The 23,049-nt window shown below is 41.5% G+C and overlaps 1 protein-coding gene across 1 annotated transcript in view; it reads left to right on the top strand.

The window, feature by feature from the left end:
• The window catches only part of ADGRA1 (adhesion G protein-coupled receptor A1), a 549,068-nt gene that overhangs the window by 444,473 nt on the left and 81,546 nt on the right, over positions 1-23,049 (top strand). The window contains exons 15-16 of the mRNA XM_070752445.1: positions 2,797-2,924; positions 7,881-8,004. Coding sequence (XP_070608546.1) covers positions 2,797-2,924; positions 7,881-8,004 — 252 coding nt within the window. The remainder of the gene's footprint in view (positions 1-2,796; positions 2,925-7,880; positions 8,005-23,049) is intronic.

Here is a 23,049-nt window from a genome sequence, read left to right as displayed (position 1 = left end):
GGATTGTGACTTTGTAATCTGAAATTGTATTTTGCAGCCTGCAAAATTAGTGGATTTTACTGAGTGGATTTTACTGAGTAAAGAATTTTACCATGCTCTGAGATTCAGGTGACATAGTTTTCTATGGTACTATAAAGTTACATTTAATGTAGATTTTAAGAATCATTACATTAGAAGTGCCATATTGAGATTATAGAACAAATATAATTTCAGATGGTGCCTTAAAATGGCTGAAAACTATTAAGGTCTTTATGGGTCTTAGCATAAGAAACATTTACAGGTAAGAAACAGTATGTAAAGAAAAATGGTTAACTCCTCTAATAGAGTTGTTAGAGGAAGAACACAGAGAATATATGATAAAATCAAAAAGAACAATTGGTTGCAGAGGATTTAGATTTTAATAGTTTTCATATGCACAGTTCAAAAAGAAAGATTTGAAGGTAGATAATAGGTCATTTGGACTTGAGCAGTAGAAGACAGAATTTGAAATTGAACAATATGCACATGGTGAACATGTTACAGTATTGTTAAAATGTATGAATCTTTATTGAAATTTAAAACAGATGAACAAGAAAAGACTATGATAAAATGAGCTAAGAACTTTGAATATAATGTACTGATGAAACAGTGGGGGAAAACATATTATAGTATAATATTTTTTGTACAATGAAGTACCATTGGTATATGACTTCAGAAAATGTGTCTATAGTGTATGAACAGACTTCAAATGGACAACATGAATGATCATTTTATCATACCTGATGGGCTTGTAGAAAGTCAGAGATTTCTGGGTTTAAATACGTACAAGAAGTTAAAATATTAACATTGAAACCAGAACTTTTCTTGCTGAGAATAATGGACAGTTAACTGGAATACATTCATGGAAATTTTTATAAATGATTACTGCTGTGAAACTATTACATATGCAAAGATTAAAATAATTTGAAACACCCTTAATGGAGAAATGGTTGGTGACGATGACAAAACTAGCAGAGATGGAAAATTAACTTGCTTGATTAAAGAAAGATTAAAAAACGACATTTATCAATGACTGGAAACCCCTTACGGACTTTATGAAAGAAGAGAAAAAAATGAACATGTGATTTATGGGTTTGAAAATTAGAAAGGGTAGATTTAGGAAAGAAGGAAATTATGATGAAACTTTAGAGACAGAGGGGACAAAATATAAATATGTAATTGTTCTCCAGAACATCAGAAGCCACTTCTTTATAATATTTATTTTCCTTTTTTCTTTTCCTTTTTCACTGTCTATTATTTTTCTTTATTATCTTTTTTTGTATATGATTTTTAGTTTGTTAAAAAATTCAATTAAAAAAATTAAGGGTGTGTGTGTGTGTGTGTGTGTGTGTGTATCATATATGAAGTTGGGTAATGATTATACAATCTGAAATGCAATGTGATAGGAACTGAAAAACACAAAAATGAATTAAAGAATTGTATTGAGGATTAGCAAAGAATGGCTGGCATATTTTGATGTAACAATAAAGTCTGGTCAATGTGTTTGAAAAAGATGCTTTAAATGTGCCCAAACACAAATAAATACCTTCACATTATTAAAGCAGTTGCATCTTACAAAGAATTGTCCTCACTTTCTTCAACAGAGGTGTTAACATGCATGCACTCCAGACAGCAGGTGACAGTTCTGTAAGCAGAGAGATGACTCCTACAAAAGATGCACATTTAATTATATACAGCCAATACTTTGTTCACAATGATGCATATCGCACATCACCTCTGTTAAATGCTTTACACAGCCCTGAGAATATTAATCATATACTAGAAGGATTAAAAAAAATGAAATTATGTAAGAAATGCATAAAGAATGTGTAAAGAAATGTACATACCTTTATATCAAAAAGACCCAATTGGGCCATCTTTGAATGGAGATTTATACATGCAAGGATAGGATAAGGTTGAGGTAAGAATCTCTGTGTTGGTTTCAGTTTCTTTTCCACATGTGGACTCTAGGAACTTCTTAAAAGCCCTAGTCAGTAGAAAGAGAACATAGAATCTAGATGAGAATGCAGATTCTTTAAACCATTGTTCTTTTATCTGAATAAAATTTAAGGATAAAAAATAAAATTGTTCTTCCTAAGTCTAAGACATTGAGGAAGCGATGGTCAGGATTCCTCTTCAAGTGTACAACCCCTAACATGAGACCAGAAATGTATAGATCAGAAGTGTCCAACTTTGGTAACTTTAAGAACTCTGAACGTTAACTCTTTGAATTCCCCAGCCTTCCCTGCTTTCTGAGGAATTCTGGATGTTGAAGTACATAAATCTTAAAGTTAACAAGGTTGAAAACTCCTGGTGTAGATTAAGATAGTTGATTGGGAAAAGCTAGTACAGTGGTACCTCTACCTACAAATGCGTCTACTTACGAATTTTTCTAGATAAGAACTGGGTGTTCAAGATTTTTTTGCCTCTTCTCAAGAACCATTTTCCACTTACAAACCCAAACCTCTGAAACTGTAACCAGAAAAGGCAGGGAGAAGACTCCATGGGGCCTCTAGGAATCTCCTGGGAAGAAACAGGGCCTCCACCCTTCCTGTGGTTTCCCCAATCGCACACATTATTTACTTTTCCATTGATTTCTATGGGAAAAATTGCTTCTTCTTACAAATTTTTCTACTTAAGAACCTGGGCATGGAATGAATTAAGTTCGTAAGTAGAGGTACCACTGTATAATAAACAACTCCCTCAAAATCTAGTGTTACTCTATGTAGGAGTCAAGTATCTCACTGATTAATTGGTTTTATTTTCCTTCTTTGACAGGATCAGAAGACGGTGTGGCCCCTATCCCAATACCCAGGGGAGTTCCTGCACCCTGTGGTTTATGCATGTACTGCGGTCATGTTATTGTGTCTCTTTGCTTCAATTATCACCTATATTGTGCATCACGGGTAAGGTGCAGATTATTAACCTTAAGTGGATTCTTTTTTTCCTTTTGGAACATAAAAAGTTGTGTTAAATATTATACTTCTCTCTCCTTACTCCCCTTATTTTTGGAAGAGAGTTGGTAAACAAGATTTCATAACTTTGACTATGTCTTTGACTATGTCTTTGACTATGTCACAAAGGTGTTGGATGAAGGTGGTGCCGTGGATATTGCCTACCTGGACTTCAGCAAAGCCTTTGATACGGTTCCACATAAAGAGCTGATAGATAAATTAGTGAAGATTGGACTTAATCCCTGGATAGTTCAATGGATTTGCAGCTGGCTGAAGCGTAGACATCAGAGAGTTATTGTTAATGGCGAGTATTCTGAGCAGAGTCAGGTTACAAGCGGTGTGCCACAAGGATCTGTTCTGGGTCCTATTCTTTTTAATATATTTGTGAGTGACATAGGGGAAGGTTTGGTAGGGAAGGTTTGCCTATTTGCCGATGACTCTAAAGTGTGCAATAGGGTTGATATTCCTGGAGGCGTCTGTAATATGGTAAATGATTTAGCTTTACTAGATAAATGGTCTAAGCAATGGAAACTGCAGTTTAATGTTTCCAAATGTAAAATAATGCACTTGGGGAAAAGGAATCCTCAATCTGAGTATTGTATTGGCAGTTCAGTGTTGGCAAATACTTCAAAAGAAAAGGATTTAGGGGTAGTGATTTCTGACAGTCTCAAAATGGGTGAACAGTGCAGTCAGGCGGTAGGGAAAGCAAGTAGGATGCTTGGCTGCATAGCTAGAGGTATAACAAGCAGGAAGAGGGAGATTATGATCCCACTATATAGAATGCTGGTGAGACCACATTTGGAATACTGTGTTCAGTTCTGGAGACCTCACCTACAAAAAGATATTGACAAAATTGAACGGGTCCAAAGACGGGCTACAAGAATGGTGGAAGGTCTTAAGCATAAAACGTATCAGGAAAGACTTAATGAACTCAATCTGTATAGTCTGGAGGACAGAAGGAAAAGGGGGGACATGATCGAAACATTTAAATATATTAAAGGGTTAAATAAGGTCCAGGACGGAAGTGTTTTTATTAGGAAAGTGAACACAAGAACAAGGGGACACAATCTGAAGTTAGTTGGGGGAAAGATCAAAAGCAACATGAGAAAATATTATTTTACTGAAAGAGTAGTAGATCCTTGGAACAAACTTCCAGCAGATGTGGTAGATAAATCCACAGTAACTGAATTTAAACATGCCTGGGATAAACATATATCCATCCTAAGATAAAATACAGAAAATAGTATAAGGGCAGACTAGATGGACCATGAGGTCTTTTTCTGCCGTCAGACTTCTATGTTTCTATGTTTCTAACTGTATGCAATTTTCCTATTCATCACTTTCATAAAGAAATCTCTTAATCCAATGCAAAAGAAGTATGTATAGGGAAAGATTGGGGACATCAAAACACTTGATGTCTATTTAGAACATCCAAAGTTTCTTTTCACATAGATGTTCTTTTTCTTACATACAGACAGATAGATACACACACACACACACATACACAAATACCCAGAGGTTGGGAAGAAGGGTAGAATTATAGCTGATTCTACCCTCCATTATTGCAAATGCTCTGACCATTTGTTTTGCTGTTTCAAGTGGAGCTGCATTCACGTTACGTTTGTCAAATAATTACAGTATATTTGAAGCTTCTTCTCCAGTTTGACGGGGCTCAGTGATGGTTTATATAAATAAATCAATATTTCTATTCTGCTTATCTGCCTTTTTTGTCAAAGAAAGTAATGATGGGAAAGATTTCCATATGTTTTCCTTGGGTATACCTAGATATGAGCTTTATCAGTTGCATACTCTTCTCATGCATGAAAGTCCATATATAACATTTATTTATGTATTTATTCATTCATTCATTCATTCATTTGGATTTCTAGGCTGCCCTTCTTCTGTGTACTCAGGGCGGCTTACAAAATAACATGCATTTTTAGATTTATAGCTAAAGAAATTACATGTGTAATAACATGCATTTTCTTTAACTATAAATCTGTGTATTGTGTATTTCCTACAGTGTTTTTCAGCTTGAATAACGTTCAATTCATATGTCACCCTGATGGTCTATGAGCAATGCCAGCAACTCTTTTAATTTCTCTTATGCCAACATGGGAGTTATGCCATGTTTCACCATCACTCCGCAGTCTGCATTGGCTGCCGATCAGTTTCCGGTCACAATTCAAAGTGTTGGTTATGACCTTTAAAGCCCTTCATGGCATCGGACCAGAATATCTCCGAGACCGCCTTCTGCCGCATGAATCCCAGCGACCGATTAGGTCCCACAGAGTGGGCCTCCTCCGGGTCCCGTCAACTAAACAATGTCGGTTGGCGGGCCCCAGGGGGAGAGCCTTCTCTGTGGCGGCACCGACTCTCTGGAACCAACTCCCCCCGGAGATCAGAACTGCCCCTACTCTTCCTGCCTTCCGTAAACTCCTCAAAACCCACCTTTGCCGTCAGGCATGGGGGAACTAAACATCTCCCCCTGGGCACATTTAATTTATACATGGTATGCCTGTGTGTGTGTCTGTTAGTATACAGTGATCCCTCGATTTGCGCGTTCTCGATTAGCGCGAAACGCTGCAACGCGGTTTTTCAAAAAATATTAATTAAAAATAAGTCCGCGTTTTTTTCCTACACCACGGTTTTTCCCGCCCGATGACGTCATACTGATTGCTGATTGGCCAAAATCTCGACCAATCGTTGCAAACGCAAAAAAAAGCTTTGCAACTGTTGGAACTTGTTCAGACTTGTTGGAAGATGCCTCCTAAACGTTGCACACGGAGTGGAGGCGGCGACGCTAAAAAGACCAGGAGGATACTCACAATTAAAGAGAAAATTGACAGGGAGGGAGAGAAGGTTAGGTTAGGTTAGGTTAGGTTTATTGGATTTATATGCCGCCCCTCTCCGCAAACTCGGGGCGGCTCACAACAATAATAAAAACAGTACAGTACACAATACCAAATCCAATGCCCATCCAAGGGTTGCCATTGCCATTGCCGCCAGCGCTGCCCCAAGAAAGCCGGTGAGAGGAAGGAAGGAGGGAAGGAGGGAGGGAGAGAAGGGAAGGAGGGAAGGAGGGAGGGTTGCCATTGCCATTGCCGCCAGCACTGCCCTGTGGGTAGCGGCGAGGAGCCCGGAAAAATCACCATTGCATTGCCAGACTCCGAACTTGCGTCGCTCTACCTTCTGCGCATGTGCGGCCATGGAACAAAGGGCGCGCATGCGCAGATGGTGTTTTTACTTCCGCATCCAGTATAACGCGGAAATCGGTTAGCGCGGGAGGTCTTGGAACGTAACCCCCGCGCTAACCGAGGGATCACTGTATGGGGTTTTTTAAATCTTTAAATATTTTAATTAATTGAATTATTTATGATTTGTTTTACACTTGTTGTGAGCCGCCCCGAGTCTTCGGAGAGGGGCGGCATACAAATCCAAATAATAAATAAATAAATAAATGATCTGCAAAATATCTTTCTTTCAATCTATTGTTTTGTGCAGACAACACTACAATCATCCCTCCCCAAGTTGGCACATTCCATATCTGTTAGATTGTAATTCACATAATTTTCAGAAAATACACAGCCTTCCCGCACCTGGAAGACACAGGTTGGGGAAGGTTGTTATAGAGATTCATCCACTTTGAACTCTGAGAATAGCTTCAGGTTCAAAGCTGCTTAGACAGCCCCCTGCTTGGAGATCCTTGAAGGAAAAGTAGCCAAACAGCTGTTTTTCTCTATTGGAGCCACAATTCAGGAGAAGCCTGAATAGCACTTCATCAAACTAGCATTTTTTATTTATGCCTTTAAATAAAATGTTTCAGTCTGGGGATATGCTTTCAGACACCTTTGGACTTGGGAGAAAGGGTGGATCCAAAATGTACTACAGAAATAAATACCGTACAGACTTTCGTGTTAATTAAGCTTTGTGTACAAATTGCATTTCTTTCATGTAGAAATTACTAGAGAATACAATTGTTATTCTCTAGACAGTGTAATTTTCCAAGAGCTCATTTGCATAACAACCTCTTAAAAGTTGCTTCAAGCTCCGGTTTGTTTACTCGTTGAAAAGACTAATGGTATGCTAAAATTACAAAAACAGAAGAATAGGAATGCACCGATCAACTAGATCTTGAAGTCCCTAGTTAAACAAATGATTTACCCTAATTTGCATTGGAGGCATGATCAGACAGGTAAGTTACATAGTTTTAACAAATATCCAGAGGTCAATACAGTGGCATCTCTACCTACGTACGCTTCTACTTGCGAACTTTTCTAGTTAAGAAACGAGTGTTCAAGATTTTTTTGCCTCTTCTCAAGAACCATTTTCCACTTACAAATCTGAGCCTCCGAAACTGTAACCGGAAAAGGCAGGGAGAAGCCTCTGTGGGGCCTCTCTAGGAATCTCCTGGGAGGAAACAGGACCGGAAAAGGTGGGGAGAAGCCTCTGTGGGGCCTCTCTAGGAATCTCCTGGGAAGGAAACAGGGCCTTCGCCTTCCCTGTGGTTTCCCAATCGCACACATTATTTGCTTTTACATTGATTCCTATGGGAAAAAATGCTTCTTCTTACAAACTTTTCTACTTAAGAACCTGGTCGCAGAATGAATTAAGTTCGTAAGTAGAGATACCACTGTATAAGGAAAGATCAGAGTAGTAAATATAGTAATTGTAACAACTGTAATAACAACAAAAATTGGGATTCTACAATTCTAGAATATTCTTCAGAGAAATAATTCGTATTTAAGCAGAACTGCAATTCTGATTTCAGCTCTTTCTGAAAAAAGTCGAGCACTAAGGATTCTGCATTTGAGTCCCTGGATATATGTTCATTGTTCACAATTCTGTGGCGTTGTTTGTAAATAAATATGTGACTTTGGATTTTTCTTGTTTTTTTGTTGACTTTAGTACAATTCGAATCAGCAGAAAAGGTTGGCACATGCTTCTCAACTTCTGCTTCCATACTGCTCTCACTTTTGCTGTTTTTGCTGGTGGAATAAATCGTGTAAAATATCCAGTTATATGTCAAGCGGTGAGTGTACGCATTACAAATATATTATATGATAATGAAACCAAAGCTGCGAACCTGCACAAGTTGGTGACCTTAACATTCTTCCTTTGGATGGATGAATCTTATTTTCAAAATTAAAAATTAAACTGAATAGACTATAGGCAGGAGCTTCTTGTAGGCATGGGAAACTTTCGCAGCTCAGTCTGAATGGTTTTTGCTTGCAAATAAATCATTTTATTTCACTAAAACTTTATGTACAGATATAGTTCAGGTAGTACTTGTATCTCAGGTCTACATACTAATTTTCTTTCTGTTGTTACATTATTTTATATAAGTTATTCTCCTTTCTTTCAAGTGATATTCTTAAGTATTTTTAAGCCTTTTTGTGTATGTTGTTAGCATAACTTATATGCAGATAAGGAAATGTTTAGCTTTCATTTAATGCAGGCAAGAGTTGGTTATCTTCTTTTTATAAAATAAACACTTGAATTAAATGAAGAAGCAGAATCAAAGCTTTGTTGTTGGCTTTCATGGGAATTTTTCAAGATTGTTGCTTTCTTTTTCTCTTAGTAAGCCCAAACGAGGATATAATTGAGTTAGGGTTGAAAACAGTTTTGTTTATCCAAACATCATCTTGCATTGTTTTTAACAGGTTGCTATGGCCAAAACTTAGCAACCAAATCACATTGAAGATACAACATTATTAGAATGCAGACAATAAACAGTGTGCCCTTCCCTCCCAGCAAAGCATTTGCAACTTGATGAGCAATCCAGAATAAAAGCAGAACTACATCTTCTCGTTGACCTACTACTTTTAAAAGACAAGATAAAGAACAAGGCAGACAGAGCGTAAATGACAGCATAATATTGAAGTGTCAGTACAGCAGCTATACTTTCTTTAAGATATGGTCAATGAGTGTATACATATACATACATACATACATACCTACATGCATGCATACCATATTTTTCGGAGTATAAGACGCAACTTTTTCCTCCCTAAAAGAGGCTGATAATTTGGGTGTCTTATACTCTGAATGTAGTGTGTGTGGTTTTTCTCCCATGCCTCCTGGAAGGAGAGTCCAGCATGGGTTTAGCTCAAGTCTTATTGGTAGGACTGAGTTTCAAATTAACATAAATAAATAATAATTAGGTACCGCCCCCTTGCTGCCCCAAGTACCCAGTTTTAAAAAACTCAGTCGAGGTTAAGGACATGAGTTTTTTTCTCTCCCCTTTAGGTTGAGTATATAAAGTGAATTAATGTATAATAAATATTATGTGAACCTTTTAATTTTGTTCCCTTTTTCTCTTTCAATAGGTTCCTGATCTGATGGGGTCTCTGCCCTCCGCGGGCACCACCCCCACCTTTTCTCCTTTTGGGGCCTCTTCTCTCAGCGGGTACTGCCCACCGAGGAGCAACCGGGCTATAATGAAATCATTATAGGACCTGATGGTCCAATAAGCCCAAATCACCCCAGATGGGGGGGGTCCGTCCCTCCCCATTTTCGGGGGCGGCGGAAGACTAAGAACGCCGAAAGGAAGCCGCCGCGGCCCTTCAAAGCCGCCCAACAGCTGATTGACCGCTCGCAGGGGCGAGCGGCAAAGGGAGGTTTCGGCAACCTCCGAGCGGCGACGGGAGACAGAGAGCGCCGAAAGAAAGCCGCGGCGGCCTTTTTAAAGCCGCCTAACAGCTGTTCGGTCGCTCGCAGGGGCGAGCGGCAAGGGGAGGCTTCGGCAACCTCCGAGCGACGTGCAAATCGTCGATGGCGGCTGCGGCGAGGCTTCCCGACCTCGCTGAGTGCATACTCGCCCTGTGAGGCGATTCCTCTGGCCGCCATCCTTTTTTTGTTGGCAACGGGCCAAGAGCGCGAACGGCATAGCCTTGCCGTTTTAATTAGGCGCGAAATGGGCAGCTGGCCAAGTGTCAGTCTTCTGAAACCTGCCCGGAGACAGCCGACGAGGTCACGTGGTAGGCTGTCAGCCTATTGCAACGCTGCTTTTCACTGTCAGTCCTGTCTTCATGCCATTGTTTGCAAGTGAGAGCCTTCTGTTTCTCAATATAACTGTGGCTGTGCACGTTTTGTGGATTTGATCGTGAGTACGCTGCCCCATATTAATTTGATGAATATGGCAGACCAACTGGTCAGTGCAGAGGAACAGGCCCAGACTGTCACTCCTGTCAAAGGGAAGGATAAGGCCACCAAGCCTAAGAATAAGTCCTCCCAATCAAGTTCCTCCCTTCGTGAGGCTGAGAGGAAAATCAAGGCCCTAGAGCAGCGTTTGGAGGCGGCCTTGTCCCCCCCCATCGTAGGTGGACTCACTATAGGCCCTTTCCAGCCTCTTCCTCCATCTGCCTTTCCACCTGCTGCTTCCATGGGCCTCCAGGGCACCGCAACGGAGAGAGACTGGTCCCCTGACAGGCAGATTCCCCCTCCATTGCCATCACCTGCAGCGAGGCCTGAGAGGCCTACCTCTTCTCATAGGCAGGTTCTGTCTCAAGGGGAGTTACAGACACCATGTTATGTGCCTTCATCTACCTTCACCCCCACGGCAGCGGGGCTTAGAGACAATGCAGAAGCTTGGCAGGCCTTTGCCCCTGCTATACAGGACATTGTGGCCAATGCATTTACGCAGGGCATAGCTGCGGCAACACAACGAGCCAATGTTTTTCCCTCTCAGCCTATCCAGCCCAGAGACATCTGGTCAGCACCACCGCCCCCGACTGGGTTGGGTTCTATGTCCATTGACCACACTGACTTTGAGGAGGTCAGTGACCACGGTGAGGGCCTGTCAGATGATGAGTTCACTGTTCCAGAGCAGCCAGCAGTGGCGGGACTTTTTAAACCCTCCTTGTATAGGGTTTTATTGCGCAAGGCAAAGCAAGCCTTAGATGTGCCAGGAGCAACGCCATTAGTGGAGCCATCAGACGGGCCACGCACCTCGGCTGCTCTATGCAAGGAACCTGCTAAGGAATCGGACAAGGTTCCTGCATTGGAGATTTTCCTTGAGAATGTCAAGCGCCCGTGGCAACATCCGGCGGCGGCGCAAGGGCCTTCTAACCTGGAACGCAGGTTTTATACTTTTGATGACAGCATGGAGACGCTGCTCCAGTTCCCCCCCGTGGACAAGCCGGTGGCCACTTTGGTTTCCCGCACGGTTGTGCCTTCAGAGACGGCGGACAATTTGAAACCGGATGAAAGGAGAGCGGAGACTCTTCTCAAAAAGACCCACCAGATGGCCGCTTGGGCTCTTCGAGCAGCTTCCACTGCCTCCTTCTTCAGTCGGGCACCCATTATGTGGATTCAGGAGGTTCAGGCGAGACTGGCTCCTGAAGAGACTCGACTGCGGCAGGACTTGAATAAACTCCTCGCGACTGCGGAATTTTCCACAGATGCCACCCTGCATGCCGCGAAATTTGCCTCCAGGGCTATGGCCTCCACCATTTCGTCAAGGCGTCTGCTTTGGCTCAGGAACTGGCAGGTGGATGCCAAGTCGAAGTGGACTCTGTCTTTGGCTCCCTTTGAGGGTACAAAATTGTTCGGGGAGGCCCTAGATCCTGTCCTGGTGGAGGATAAGGATAAAAGGAAGGTCCTCCCAAGATCTTTCCGCCGCCATGACCGAAGGGCTGGTCCGTACTCCCGTAGGCAGTCCTTTCGGTGGGACTCGTGGTCCGCCCCTTCACAGCAGGCCAGACCTTCCTCACAGGGGGCCTTTTCCACATCCTACAGGAATGACCGACAGTATTCCCAGGAACGAGGCAGAGGTTTCTCCCAGACGAGACGACCATACAGGGGATACCAACAACGGAACGCCAGGCGTGCCAAGTGACTGCCTGGACGACATTCCTTTGGGGGGCAGGCTACAAAAGTTCAGCGAGAGATGGCGGGCTACTACCTCAGACCCTTGGGTCTTAGCCACTATCTCGCAGGGGCTAAAGATCGAGTTTCTACACGACCCTCCACGCCATTTTACCGCCTGTCCGGTCCCCAGAGACTTCGAAAGGAGGTCTCTGTTAGATCAGGAAATTCTCCACCTTCTACAGATCCAGGCGATCGAGCCTGTTCAGGACAATTCCAAGGGTACGGGATTCTATTCAAGGGTGTTCCTTGTACCCAAGGCCTCCGGGGGTTGCAGGCTCATCTTGAACCTCAAACGTCTGAACCAGTATATTCTGTACCGACGGTTCAAGATGGCCTCCCTCCGCTCCATCCTGGCCTCTGTTCGAACAGGGGACCTGCTTACTTCAGTGGATTTAAAGGAGGCCTACCTGCACATCCCCATACACCCGTACCATCGACAATTTCTTCGATTCTGTCTACACAACGTCCATTACCAGTACAGGGCCATGACCTTTGGCCTCTCATCGGCCCCACGTACCTTTACGAAGGTACTGGATGCACTGCTGGCCGATCTGCGGTCCCGACCTATCCGGATTCTCGCATATTTGGACGACATCTTACTTCTGTCTCCAACCCCCCAGAGGGCGCACAAGGACTTACAAACCACGATGTCTTGTCTACAACGTCATGGCTTTACCATCAACATGCCAAAAAGCCATTTGGCTCCTGCCACCAGACTCATTCATCTGGGTGCGGTGATAGATACGGTCTCTCAAAGAGTGTATCTATCCCCGGAGAGACAACACCGCATCTGTTCTCTCATAAGCGGCCTTCAACAGAAACGAACGGTGCCGTTGTCTTTCCTGTCAAAGGTACTCGGGACCCTGGTATCCTGCGTGGACATTGTACCTTGGGCCCGTTACCACTATCGACTGCTTCAGTGGACCTTGCTTCCGTTTCAGCGTCGCAGATTGAGCCATACACACCATCTAACCGTCGTGGGACGCGAGTTGCAACTCTCTCTCCGCTGGTGGAGATCTGCAGCACTGCGGCAGGGAACTTCCTTCGGACCATGCCATCACACGATCCTCACCACAGACGCCAGTCTGCTGGGGTGGGGGGCTCACATCCAGTCCCAGGTGGCTCAGGGCTTATGGAGCCCCCAGGAGTTATGTCCAATCAACATCAATTTCTTGGAGTTGAGAGCTGTCCGCTTGGCCTTGCTGGCCTTCGCCACCTTACTGGAAGGTCACCACGTCCTCGTACGCACGGACAACGTAGCGACCAGGGCGCATTTAAATCACCAGGGTGGAACGCGCTCTCTCAGGTTGATGGAAGAGACGGTCCTCCTCTTCAACTGGGCAGAGACTCATCTTTGCTCCCTCCATGCAGAGCACATCGCGGGGGAGGACAACAAGCAGGCGGATTGGCTCAGTCGCCAGGAACTGGACCCGGCGGAGTGGCGGCTCGATCCGGGTCTCTTTCAGGAAGTCTCGCGTCGGTTCGGGGAACCGGTGGTGGATCTATTCGCCACCTCCCAGAATACCCAACTCCCGAGGTTCTACTCCCGTTTTCCAACTCCGGGAGCCGAAGGAATCAATGCACTACATCTTCAGTGGCCAAAGGTCCTACTGTACGCCTTTCCTCCGATTCCACTTATTCCATCAGTGGTAAGGAAGATCCTGTCGGAGAAGGCGGAGGTACTCTTGCTAGCGCCTCATTGGCCTCGGAGACCGTGGTTTGCGGACCTCAGAGAACTGTCCATTTCTCCACCGTGGAGGATACCGGACGACCGGATATCCCTCAGCCAGGGGTGCGTGTACCACCCGGAACCCCAATGGTTCCACTTAACCGCATGGCATTTGAAGGGGACAGGTTGAGGAGCTGTCTCCTTCCCGAGAATGTTATCGCAACTATCCAAGCGGCTCGACGCCCTTCTACAGTCCGAATTTATCAGGCAACCTGGGCAGCCTTCCATTCCTTCTGCAATGACAGGAACCTTCGACCACAGGATTCCACAGTCATCCCTGTCCTGGAATTCTTGCAGAAAGGTTTGGAGAAAGGTTTGGCGCCTAACACGCTAAAACGCCAGGTCGCAGCGCATACCACCATTATAATGCGGGACGATGGGGGACCTTTAACTAGTCACCCTTGGATTAAGGATTTTCTTAGAGGGGCTACCAACACGCATCCCCCTCCTGTTCGTCGTTTTCCCACATGGGATTTGACTTTGGTCCTTCAGGCCCTCACGGGACCACCATTTGAACCGTTGAGAACTGTTCCATTGCGTTACCTCTCCTTTAAGACGGCCTTCTTGGTGGCAGTCACCTCGGCAAGGCGGGTTTCCGAACTGTCCGCACTGTCGGTCAGACCAGACTTGTGTCAATTTTATCCAGACAGAGTTTGTTTACGTCTGGACCCCACCTTTCTTCCAAAGATCAACACTCGCTTTCACAGGGCTCTAGAGCTGGTGTTACCGGATTTTTGTGCTCATGGTACTCACCCTTTAGAACTTAAGTGGCACAAGATAGACGTACGCAGAGCATTAAAACTTTACATCAGGCGTACCGGCAGTTTACGCAAAACTGAGGCTTTGTTTGTGTCATTTAGTGCTAGCAAACTGGGCCTCAAGGTATCTTCTAATACCATCAGCCAGTGGGTGAGACTATGTATAGTTGAGGCATACAAGGCGAGTGCAAGGACTCCACCGAGTGGTATACAGGCTCATTCGACGAGGAGTGCGGCTTCTTCGGCAGCTTGGGCGTCACAAGCTCCCCTTGAGGATATCTGCAGAGCCGCGGCCTGGAGTTCACCCACAACTTTTATTCGCCATTACAAATTGGATACCTTCGCTTCAGCTGAAGCTTCATTTGGCAGACGTGTACTCCAGAAGGTGTGCGGGGAGGTACCACCCATGGTTCACAATCTCCCTCCCTGAACCTTGGACCTTGGGTATATCCCATGCTGGACTCTCCTTCCAGGAGGCATGGGAGAAGAACCGTTGTACCTACCTGAACGGTCTTCTCGATGCCCTGGAAGGAGAGTCCATACCCTCCCGAAGAACCATGGGAGGTTTTGTTTGATGATACGGTTTCTTATGTTATTATGGTTGTTAATAAAAAGTTCATTATCTTACATCTTTTCGTTTTTTAAAACTGGGTACTTGGGGCAGCAAGGGGGCGGTACCTAATTATTATTTATTTATGTTAATTTGAAACTCAGTCCTACCAATAAGACTTGAGCTAAACCCATGCTGGACTCTCCTTCCAGGGCATCGAGAAGACCGTTCAGGTAGGTACAACGGTTCTTCCCCCCAGCCCTAACTACCTGCTAACAATCTTCCCAGCTCTTACTTTTCAGGCTTTTTCATTGTTTCTCACTGCGAAGAATGTTTTCCAAACTCTAAGTCTTTGCTGGGTTTTTTTCATTGTTCTTACTTGCTCTGAATAAGTTTTTTTCCAGCCCTAACAAGGTGCTAACGATGTTCCCAGCTCTTATCAGCTTGCAAGCTCTTTCATTGTTATTCTCTGCAAAAAATGTCTTCCAAGCCCTGTCTTTGGAGGGTTTTTTCATTCTCTGCTTGCTCCATATGTTTCTTTCCAGCCCTAACCAGGTGTTAACAATGTTCCCAGCTCTTACCAGCTTGCAAGCTCTTTCATTGTTACTCTCTCCGAATAAAGTTTTGTTAAAGCTCTAACTAGGGGATAAAATATTGTGCTGGCTAAGGACGCTAGCCAGATAAATACCTGGTAAGCAGATTCTTTTCCCTATCTTCCTCCCCCAAAACTAAGGTGCATCTTATACTCCGAAAAATATGGTACATGCTTATGGACATATATACATAAATATATATTTACAAGGTTCCTGGTTAATTATTTTCCTGTTGCCACTTGGGGTCAATTCAGCTTGCTGTGAATATTTTTTACAAGGGCATATGAAGCAGTTCACCTGTATTAAGTGGAGGGAGAAGGGACATCTCTTACATAGTTCACTATGTAACTCACATAGTAAGTCCCAATCAAAGAAAAGGGTAATTGAAATGACCAAAGATACTTCACCTTCTTATTTAGAAAGTTTAATGCATCAAAACTATTTTAATCATTTTACTCAAAACATCATTGCATAATTAGAGATGCATAAAATTATGCGAAGTGTGAAAAATTGAGGGAGATTTTTTTTGTCACAGTGAAACTGACAGGGAATAGATTCTGAGTTGGCACAATATTGAATATTGCAATATTGAATTTATTATTAGTGTGAGTTTCACTAGCTAATGCTTCCTCCATGAATTTAGTATTTAATGTTTAAACCATCCATAAGTCATGTTGATCCTGGAATCAACTGTAAACCTTGCTGGTAAAATGCCCACAAAATTTCAGTTCGTGTAAAACACAATTGAGAAAATTCCCATTCACATGCTCTCATAGAGTCATAGGATAGAGCAGGGCTGTCGAACCTTGGCAACTTTAAGACCTGTGATTTTCAGTTCTCAGAATTCCCCAAGGTCAGGTACCCTCTGGAATAGAGTATAAATCCCTTTCATAAAACAGTGCCATCAATCCCAGGAAGCATTCATTCTTTGTATGGTTAAAGAACTGCTTGTGACATATGATTGGGACACACCTTGTGGTCTTTGGATGGGCTGGAAAAATCTGCTTATTTCTTAAGACACTGGGGGGCAGGATGAATAGAGTCCCTACCTGCAGGAAAGGTATGAAAATGAGCCCCAGCTGCCTATTGATGGTTGTTTGAGGTTTAATTGGAATTGGTTGTGGAATCATATAAATTATATAATCAAAAATAAATTTATTTTATTCTGTTGCATGTAGATTTAGTTTAGTTTAATGAAAAGAAGGACCAGGGGAGACATGATAGCAGTGTTCCAGTATCTCAGGGGTTGCCACAAATAAGAAGGAGTCAACCTATTCTCCAAAGCATCAGAGGGTAGAACAAGAAGCAATGGATGGAAACTAAACTAAAGAGAAATTTCCTGCCAGTCAGAACGGTTGATCAGTGGAACAGCTTGCCTCCAGAAGTTGTGAATGCTCCAACACTGGAAGTTTTTAAGCAGATGTTGGATGATCATCTGTCTGAAGTAGTGTAGAGTTTCCTGCCTAAGCAGGGGGTTGGACTAGAAGACCTCCAAGGTCTCTTTCAACTTGTTGTTGTTATTGTTGTTGTTGTTAGATATGGAAATGTACTGTTCCTTTTGCCATGAATGTTCAGTGTTGTGGCTTAAAACTAAGATATACACAGAAATAATCTACATAAAGTAGCACACTTAAGTATCATAAGCTTTTATAGTAATGATGAAAAGCAAAGTCTGTAGGCCCAATTTCAGATGTTATCATCCGATATGTTTGCTTTCATTATTGTGAGATAAGTATCTATTGATGAGTGTCCCTTTGGGGGGGAAATTATTACTATTTTCTTTATTTGTAGTTTTGTAAGTCAAGGCAGCAGGATAGTTTATTGAGCAAATGTAGCTGGATAATTACATGGGCACAAATGTCTGTCTCTGACAGTCTGAGTCTTGGGATTACTTTGCAGATTGGAAGCTGACACCATTAATGTGCTAATGAAAAATTGATTTTTTTTTCCTGTGAGAGTTTATTTGTTTAAACGGTTTGTAAAGCCCTCCAACTCATGGTTGCAACCCCCAGGTTAAAACACAAAGCAAAAAACAAACAGCAAGAGTAAAAACAACTATTGTCAAAGGACAAGTGAGCCAAATTGCAGTAATCTTAACCAGAAACCAGAGCTTTAGAGAAAGCCTACAGGGGCTGAAGCCATCAAAAGCTCAGGAGTACACTTTTCTCAAGGCCAGGCACAACAGAAAACCAGAATCACACTTCCTACGGGCAATGTGTAAACTATTTTTCTTTACAGCAGTTTGATGGTGGTGGTTCTCTATTGTCAAAATGTAGGACTTAACAAAGAGAATTGTGATATAAAATAATCAGTTTTTTTCTCCTCTGTGAGTGTATAGTTCCATGGAACCTATTCTTTCTTTTTTGTTTTCCCTTTTTGTTCCTTTCTGTTTTTGTCAACTTACACTAATATTAAGCTGCTCTGCCGTAAGCTAAGCCAGCGATCTGACAGAAGACGTTTTTGTACCAACACACAACTATAGCTTATCAGGCAATTGTGAATGAATGCCAAAAGATTATCGTTGCTGAGTTTAGCATGACATCTATGTAATGAACAAAGTCCATAGAACAGTACCCATTTCTTTTTTCTTTACAAGGAAAATGCCCAAGTCTGAAGTAATATTTACAGATTTTTAAACTACAGTACAGAGCCAGTTTAATGTAGTGCATACAGCACCAGGCTAAAAACTTGGAGACCTTGAGTTCTAGTCCTGCTTTAAGCACAAAGCCAGTTGGGTGACCTTGGGCCCATCATTCTCTCTTAGCCCTAGCAAGCAGGCAAAGTCCAGCCAATCTCCAGGAATCAACACCAACTCAAAGAAATACACACAAAGCAATTACAAATGGCATCTTTTCTGATATTGCTCACTGTTTAACTGAAAAGAAGGAACTAGACAAATGATCCCTTTTGACCACTGTCAAAGATAATAGCTTGTAAAATCCCAGTTTATTAAGATAAAAGGGGAATGATTGAGTTTGACACAGGCATGGATGGAAAATGTTCTACCTCTCTATAGAAAGGGTGCAGGCAGTGACCAATAGTGGCAGTACCTATATTTTTATTGATTGATTGATTGGATTTATATGCCACCCCTGTCCGAAGACTCGGGGCAGCTTACAACATATAAAGAAACAGTAACAACATCTTAAATCCAATATTAAATTTAAATTAACTAGTCTAAAACTCAAATTTGTTAAAAATCAATCACTGTCATTCATACAGTCAGGCATACATTCCATTCATTTGCCAGGGGCTAATATCTAGTGGCCCCAGGCCTGTTGGCACAAATGGGTCTTCAATCTCTTGCGGAAGGCGAGGAGGGTGGGGACAGTACGAATCTCTGGGGGGAGCTGGTTCCAGAGGGCCACGCTCCCCCCCCACAGAGAAGGCTCTTCTCCTAGGCCCCACCAAGTGACATTGCCTAGTTGACGTGACCGAGAAGGCTGACTCTGTGGGACCTGACCTGTCACTGGGGCTCATGCAGCAGAAGGCTGTAAGTAATGCAACACCTGAACTTGAAGAGCTTGCTTAAGAAAAAAAATCCCATTTATCCAGCAGTGACAATTTATGGTTTTCAAACTGGAGAAAATAAAAGTCCCCAGAAGTAAAGAGACAGACAAATAAAGTATGTTTAATGCTCTTTCAAATGCTGATTTACAGAACGTAATACAGTTCTTGCACAGCCATTGTGCTGCTTCATTTTTTTTTCATGGTAGAAAAGCCCAGAGAAGGAGAGAGAAGCATTGACTAAACGAAAGAAGTGCAACTTAAGATTCCTCAAGGGAGCATTACATGCCAACGAGTTATATAGGTTTATATGAGTTTTTATTTGGGTAATCAATAACAAAACTAGTCATTACCATGGCAACTATCATATCACATAGGCCTTAAATTTCCTCTGAATGTAGTGAAAAGATTTTAAAGGCATATCCAGCGTATTAATGCACGTGGAACAGTCCCCACCCATTAAAATCAATGGGAATTGTGCTCACTTAATCACATTTTCAGTTGGAAGTGTGATGGGTTCAGAGACTTTTATTTATCTAAATACCTTAGTACTGGTCACACAAATCCATCTGCCATGATATATTAAAAGGAAATGACAATTTTGACTAATATGTGGTATTTGTATAAAAGCATGGTTCACTGAGTTTTCCCCCCAAACCCATCCATCATTCATATTGTAAAAAGACCCGTGCATTTTTTACTCACCATACACATCTGGAGTCTCCTTCAGTGCCACAATCCTTTATGATATTTAATATATGCATAGGAGGCATGTGGGTTCAGCATGCTCTTCTCCATCATAACAAGGAAGACAAGAGTGTTGGACCCTTCCTCCAGTTGGGTTCTTCAGGGATATGTAGAGTGCTCAGTATTGAACCCTCCAATGGATAAAATATCTTGTTTGCAGTGCTGTTTCTTAACGTAGTATTTATTAAATTACTTTCAGTGAAATAGGAGTGAAAACATAGACTAAAAACCCAGCTGTAGAGGCATTTCATTTCAACACACAAGCATTTGTATGCTTGTAGAAGTCGTAAATGAAAAAGATAAGTGAACTTTACTTTGCATAGAGGGAATGTATTTGACTTTAAGTAGCATGTAAAAGATTCAAACACCAAAAAGTAGGCAAGACCTGAAAAAAAATAGAATTGATTTTTTAAAACATTGAAATGGAGTTTCAAAATAATTTAGTATTGCTGGTCCTTAATTTCAATATTCATTTTTATGTTCTGCTGTACTGAACACTACTATCTGCGGCCACTTTTAAGAGATTCCTGGGACTGCAACTAAATTTTGTGGAATCACATATGCATGAGGAATTTACGTTATCCATTCTCACTGAACATGGTTGCAAAATGATACCACTAAGAAGGCCTTTTCTCAAATTCCTACCAGGCATAAGTCAAATAGTGGAAAGACTGTTCAGATATGAAGTGCCATGGGACTGAGCCATCTTCAGTCTCTTTTCAGCAAAGTCTTTTGGTTTATATACTTTATTAACTTTCCATGTACATAAACCAATTTATCATATTACCATGCCTCTCATGCATTGAGTCAACCCTGCCTTAGTTACAACTTGTGGCTCAACATGCAAAGGTCATTGCTTGACGACTGGTAACAATGCACATGGTAATACTAGGATTACATTACTTGTAAAATAGGAATCACAGGCTATTGAAATTGGCACCTTACAAAAACCTGAATGCCGCATTCTGACCCAGCTAAAACAATTTTCAAAGGCAGGTCACATTAGAGAAAAAATATTATTTTTAAAACATTCTCTATACTTCCTGCCCTGTTTCAAAAGTCCCACAAACCCTCTAGGCAGATTTTAAGACAGAATAAAAAAAACTGCAAAAGAATGGAAATCATCTCATGGGTGTAGCAAGAGCTTTACTGCAGCAATTTTTTAAAAATAAAAGCAAGCAGAGTTAAAAGATTTACATACTTCTAAGGTTGGCATGAATGAAAGAGCTCTTCTACATCAGACATTCTGTTTTGCTAGTCTCCTGCTTTTCTAAATCATTAGCTTCAGGGTCATTAGAGTATAAAATAAACACTTTTTCCCAATTGTTTGCAGATCCAGGCTGTTTTCATAGTCATATAAGCTAAGTTGTCGTAATTGGAACTTGAGACATGTCTCTGTTTGTTTGTTTTTTATTATTTATTTATTTATTACGTTACATAGACTTCCACAGCCTTACAACTCTTGGTGGTTTATAAAAATAAAATGTCCATACTACAATAATATATTAAAAGTGTAATGATAAATTAGCATAGTCACAATTTAGAATTGAAACAGTATAACAGGAACAATGATCAATTCTTAATTGTTAAATAAGCCCTCTGAAGAGTTCCATTTTAACCTGCTTCAGGAAAATTGATTCAATTAGAGCAGGGCTGTCAAACTTGAGGCCTGTGAGCTGGATGTGCCATGCGCTAATCATGCCCACGCCCAACAAAGGGGAGAAAAGTCACGATAAATCACGTGATGATGAGAGTTTCACACCCCTGAATTAGAGCAAGCTGAATTTCCCATGGAAGCCTGTTCCAAAACAAAAATATTTGTCCTAACCTAATACCAGCTGATTAATACTAATATTCACAATTAAATATTTTGAACCCTGGGTTAAACGTGAGGTTAGTAATTAATGGAATAATGGAATAACTACAGGACGTAGCAATTCCTTTGCCCTTCTAGCAACTCAACCCTTCCTCATCTAACGATAACCCTTTGAAGCAGACACAGTATCTGAAAAGAGTGAATCAGTTGATATTTTGTGTGATGATATCTATGGCATTTTAAATTTCTCTTTTAATGATTTAAATCAAATCACCAATGATATTGTATTTGCTATTTAAAATGAATCTTATTTTAAGTTTTGCATTTGTTGTTTAAGAGTTATTGTTAAAGAATATGGTTTTCTTTAAGACTTTATTGCTTTATTGTTCCTTTGACTTCATGAAAGTTTTTACCAAAGTGTCCACAATATTTTGTTTAGGAAATAGATAAATGGACTAATCTAGTAAATATATAGCTGTCTAGAAATTGTACTCAAAGGATGCTATAAATATGTCCATATATAGAGAGTGAGATGCAGAATTGCCTTAAACTTCCATATGGACAGCAAATAAAATTGATAAATAAATAAATGTTGAGTGGAATGCTCCCAGATTTAGTCACTTGCCTCTATTTTTCAACACTGTTATTAACTACCGGGGTAAAGAGGTAGAGGCAATACCAGATTTATAGCTGAAATATAATCTGTTGCAATAACTAATAATCTAGAAGACAGAAATATTATTCAAAACAATGTTGATAGGTCAGCGAACTAAGCTGAAAGTATCAGGATAGAGAGATAAATCTATTTGACATTATCATTTAGTATTTAGACTGGAGTTCAAGTATCCATCTCTCTTTTAGAAGTCTCAATTCCTACAGCAGAAGAAAAAGAAAAGAAAAAAGAAAAGAAATGGTAGCTGGTCCTCTTAGGTTTTATGTTCCACAGACTTGCCTTCTTAAGAAGAGGGGACTAAGAATACCAGTTAGGTTATGATATTACCATTTCACTAGCCATAATTGTAATGCTTTCTGTCTTGTTGAACACAAGAGATCTCTAGACAGTGCCATTGACTTCTCTCTTGTTGGAAATCTTTATAGAATAAAGGAGAAGGGATGTCCTTTCTTAATCCATTATTCACCATCTAATTTCCTTAGAGTGGAACATTTTAGTCAAGCTTCTACCATCAATAACTCTCTGAAATAGACAAGGAATGAGAACAAGAGTCTAGGACACCAGTTGTATTCTTCAAAGGCATTCTTTCTCCATATCATCCATTATTAAGTATGTGTGGAATATGGTTATTTTCTGTGGTAGAGGATACATTCATTCCTATCTTACTTGCCATAGGACAAGAAACAATCTAGTCCCCCCCCAACCCCCCCCCAGAATAGTTCAGGTTGTTTTGTTCTTGTGTATGCTTTTACTAAGGAGAAATCAAACATGGTTAATGTGCACAAAAAGACAAATTCCTTGTGTGTCCAATCACACTTAGCCAATAAATAATT

The sequence above is a fragment of the Erythrolamprus reginae genome, chromosome 5, assembly GCF_031021105.1.
Source record: "Erythrolamprus reginae isolate rEryReg1 chromosome 5, rEryReg1.hap1, whole genome shotgun sequence".
Classification (NCBI taxonomy): domain Eukaryota; kingdom Metazoa; phylum Chordata; class Lepidosauria; order Squamata; family Dipsadidae; genus Erythrolamprus; species Erythrolamprus reginae.
Note: the sequence above shows the minus strand (reverse complement) of the source record. Positions and strands in the feature narration are given on the sequence as shown.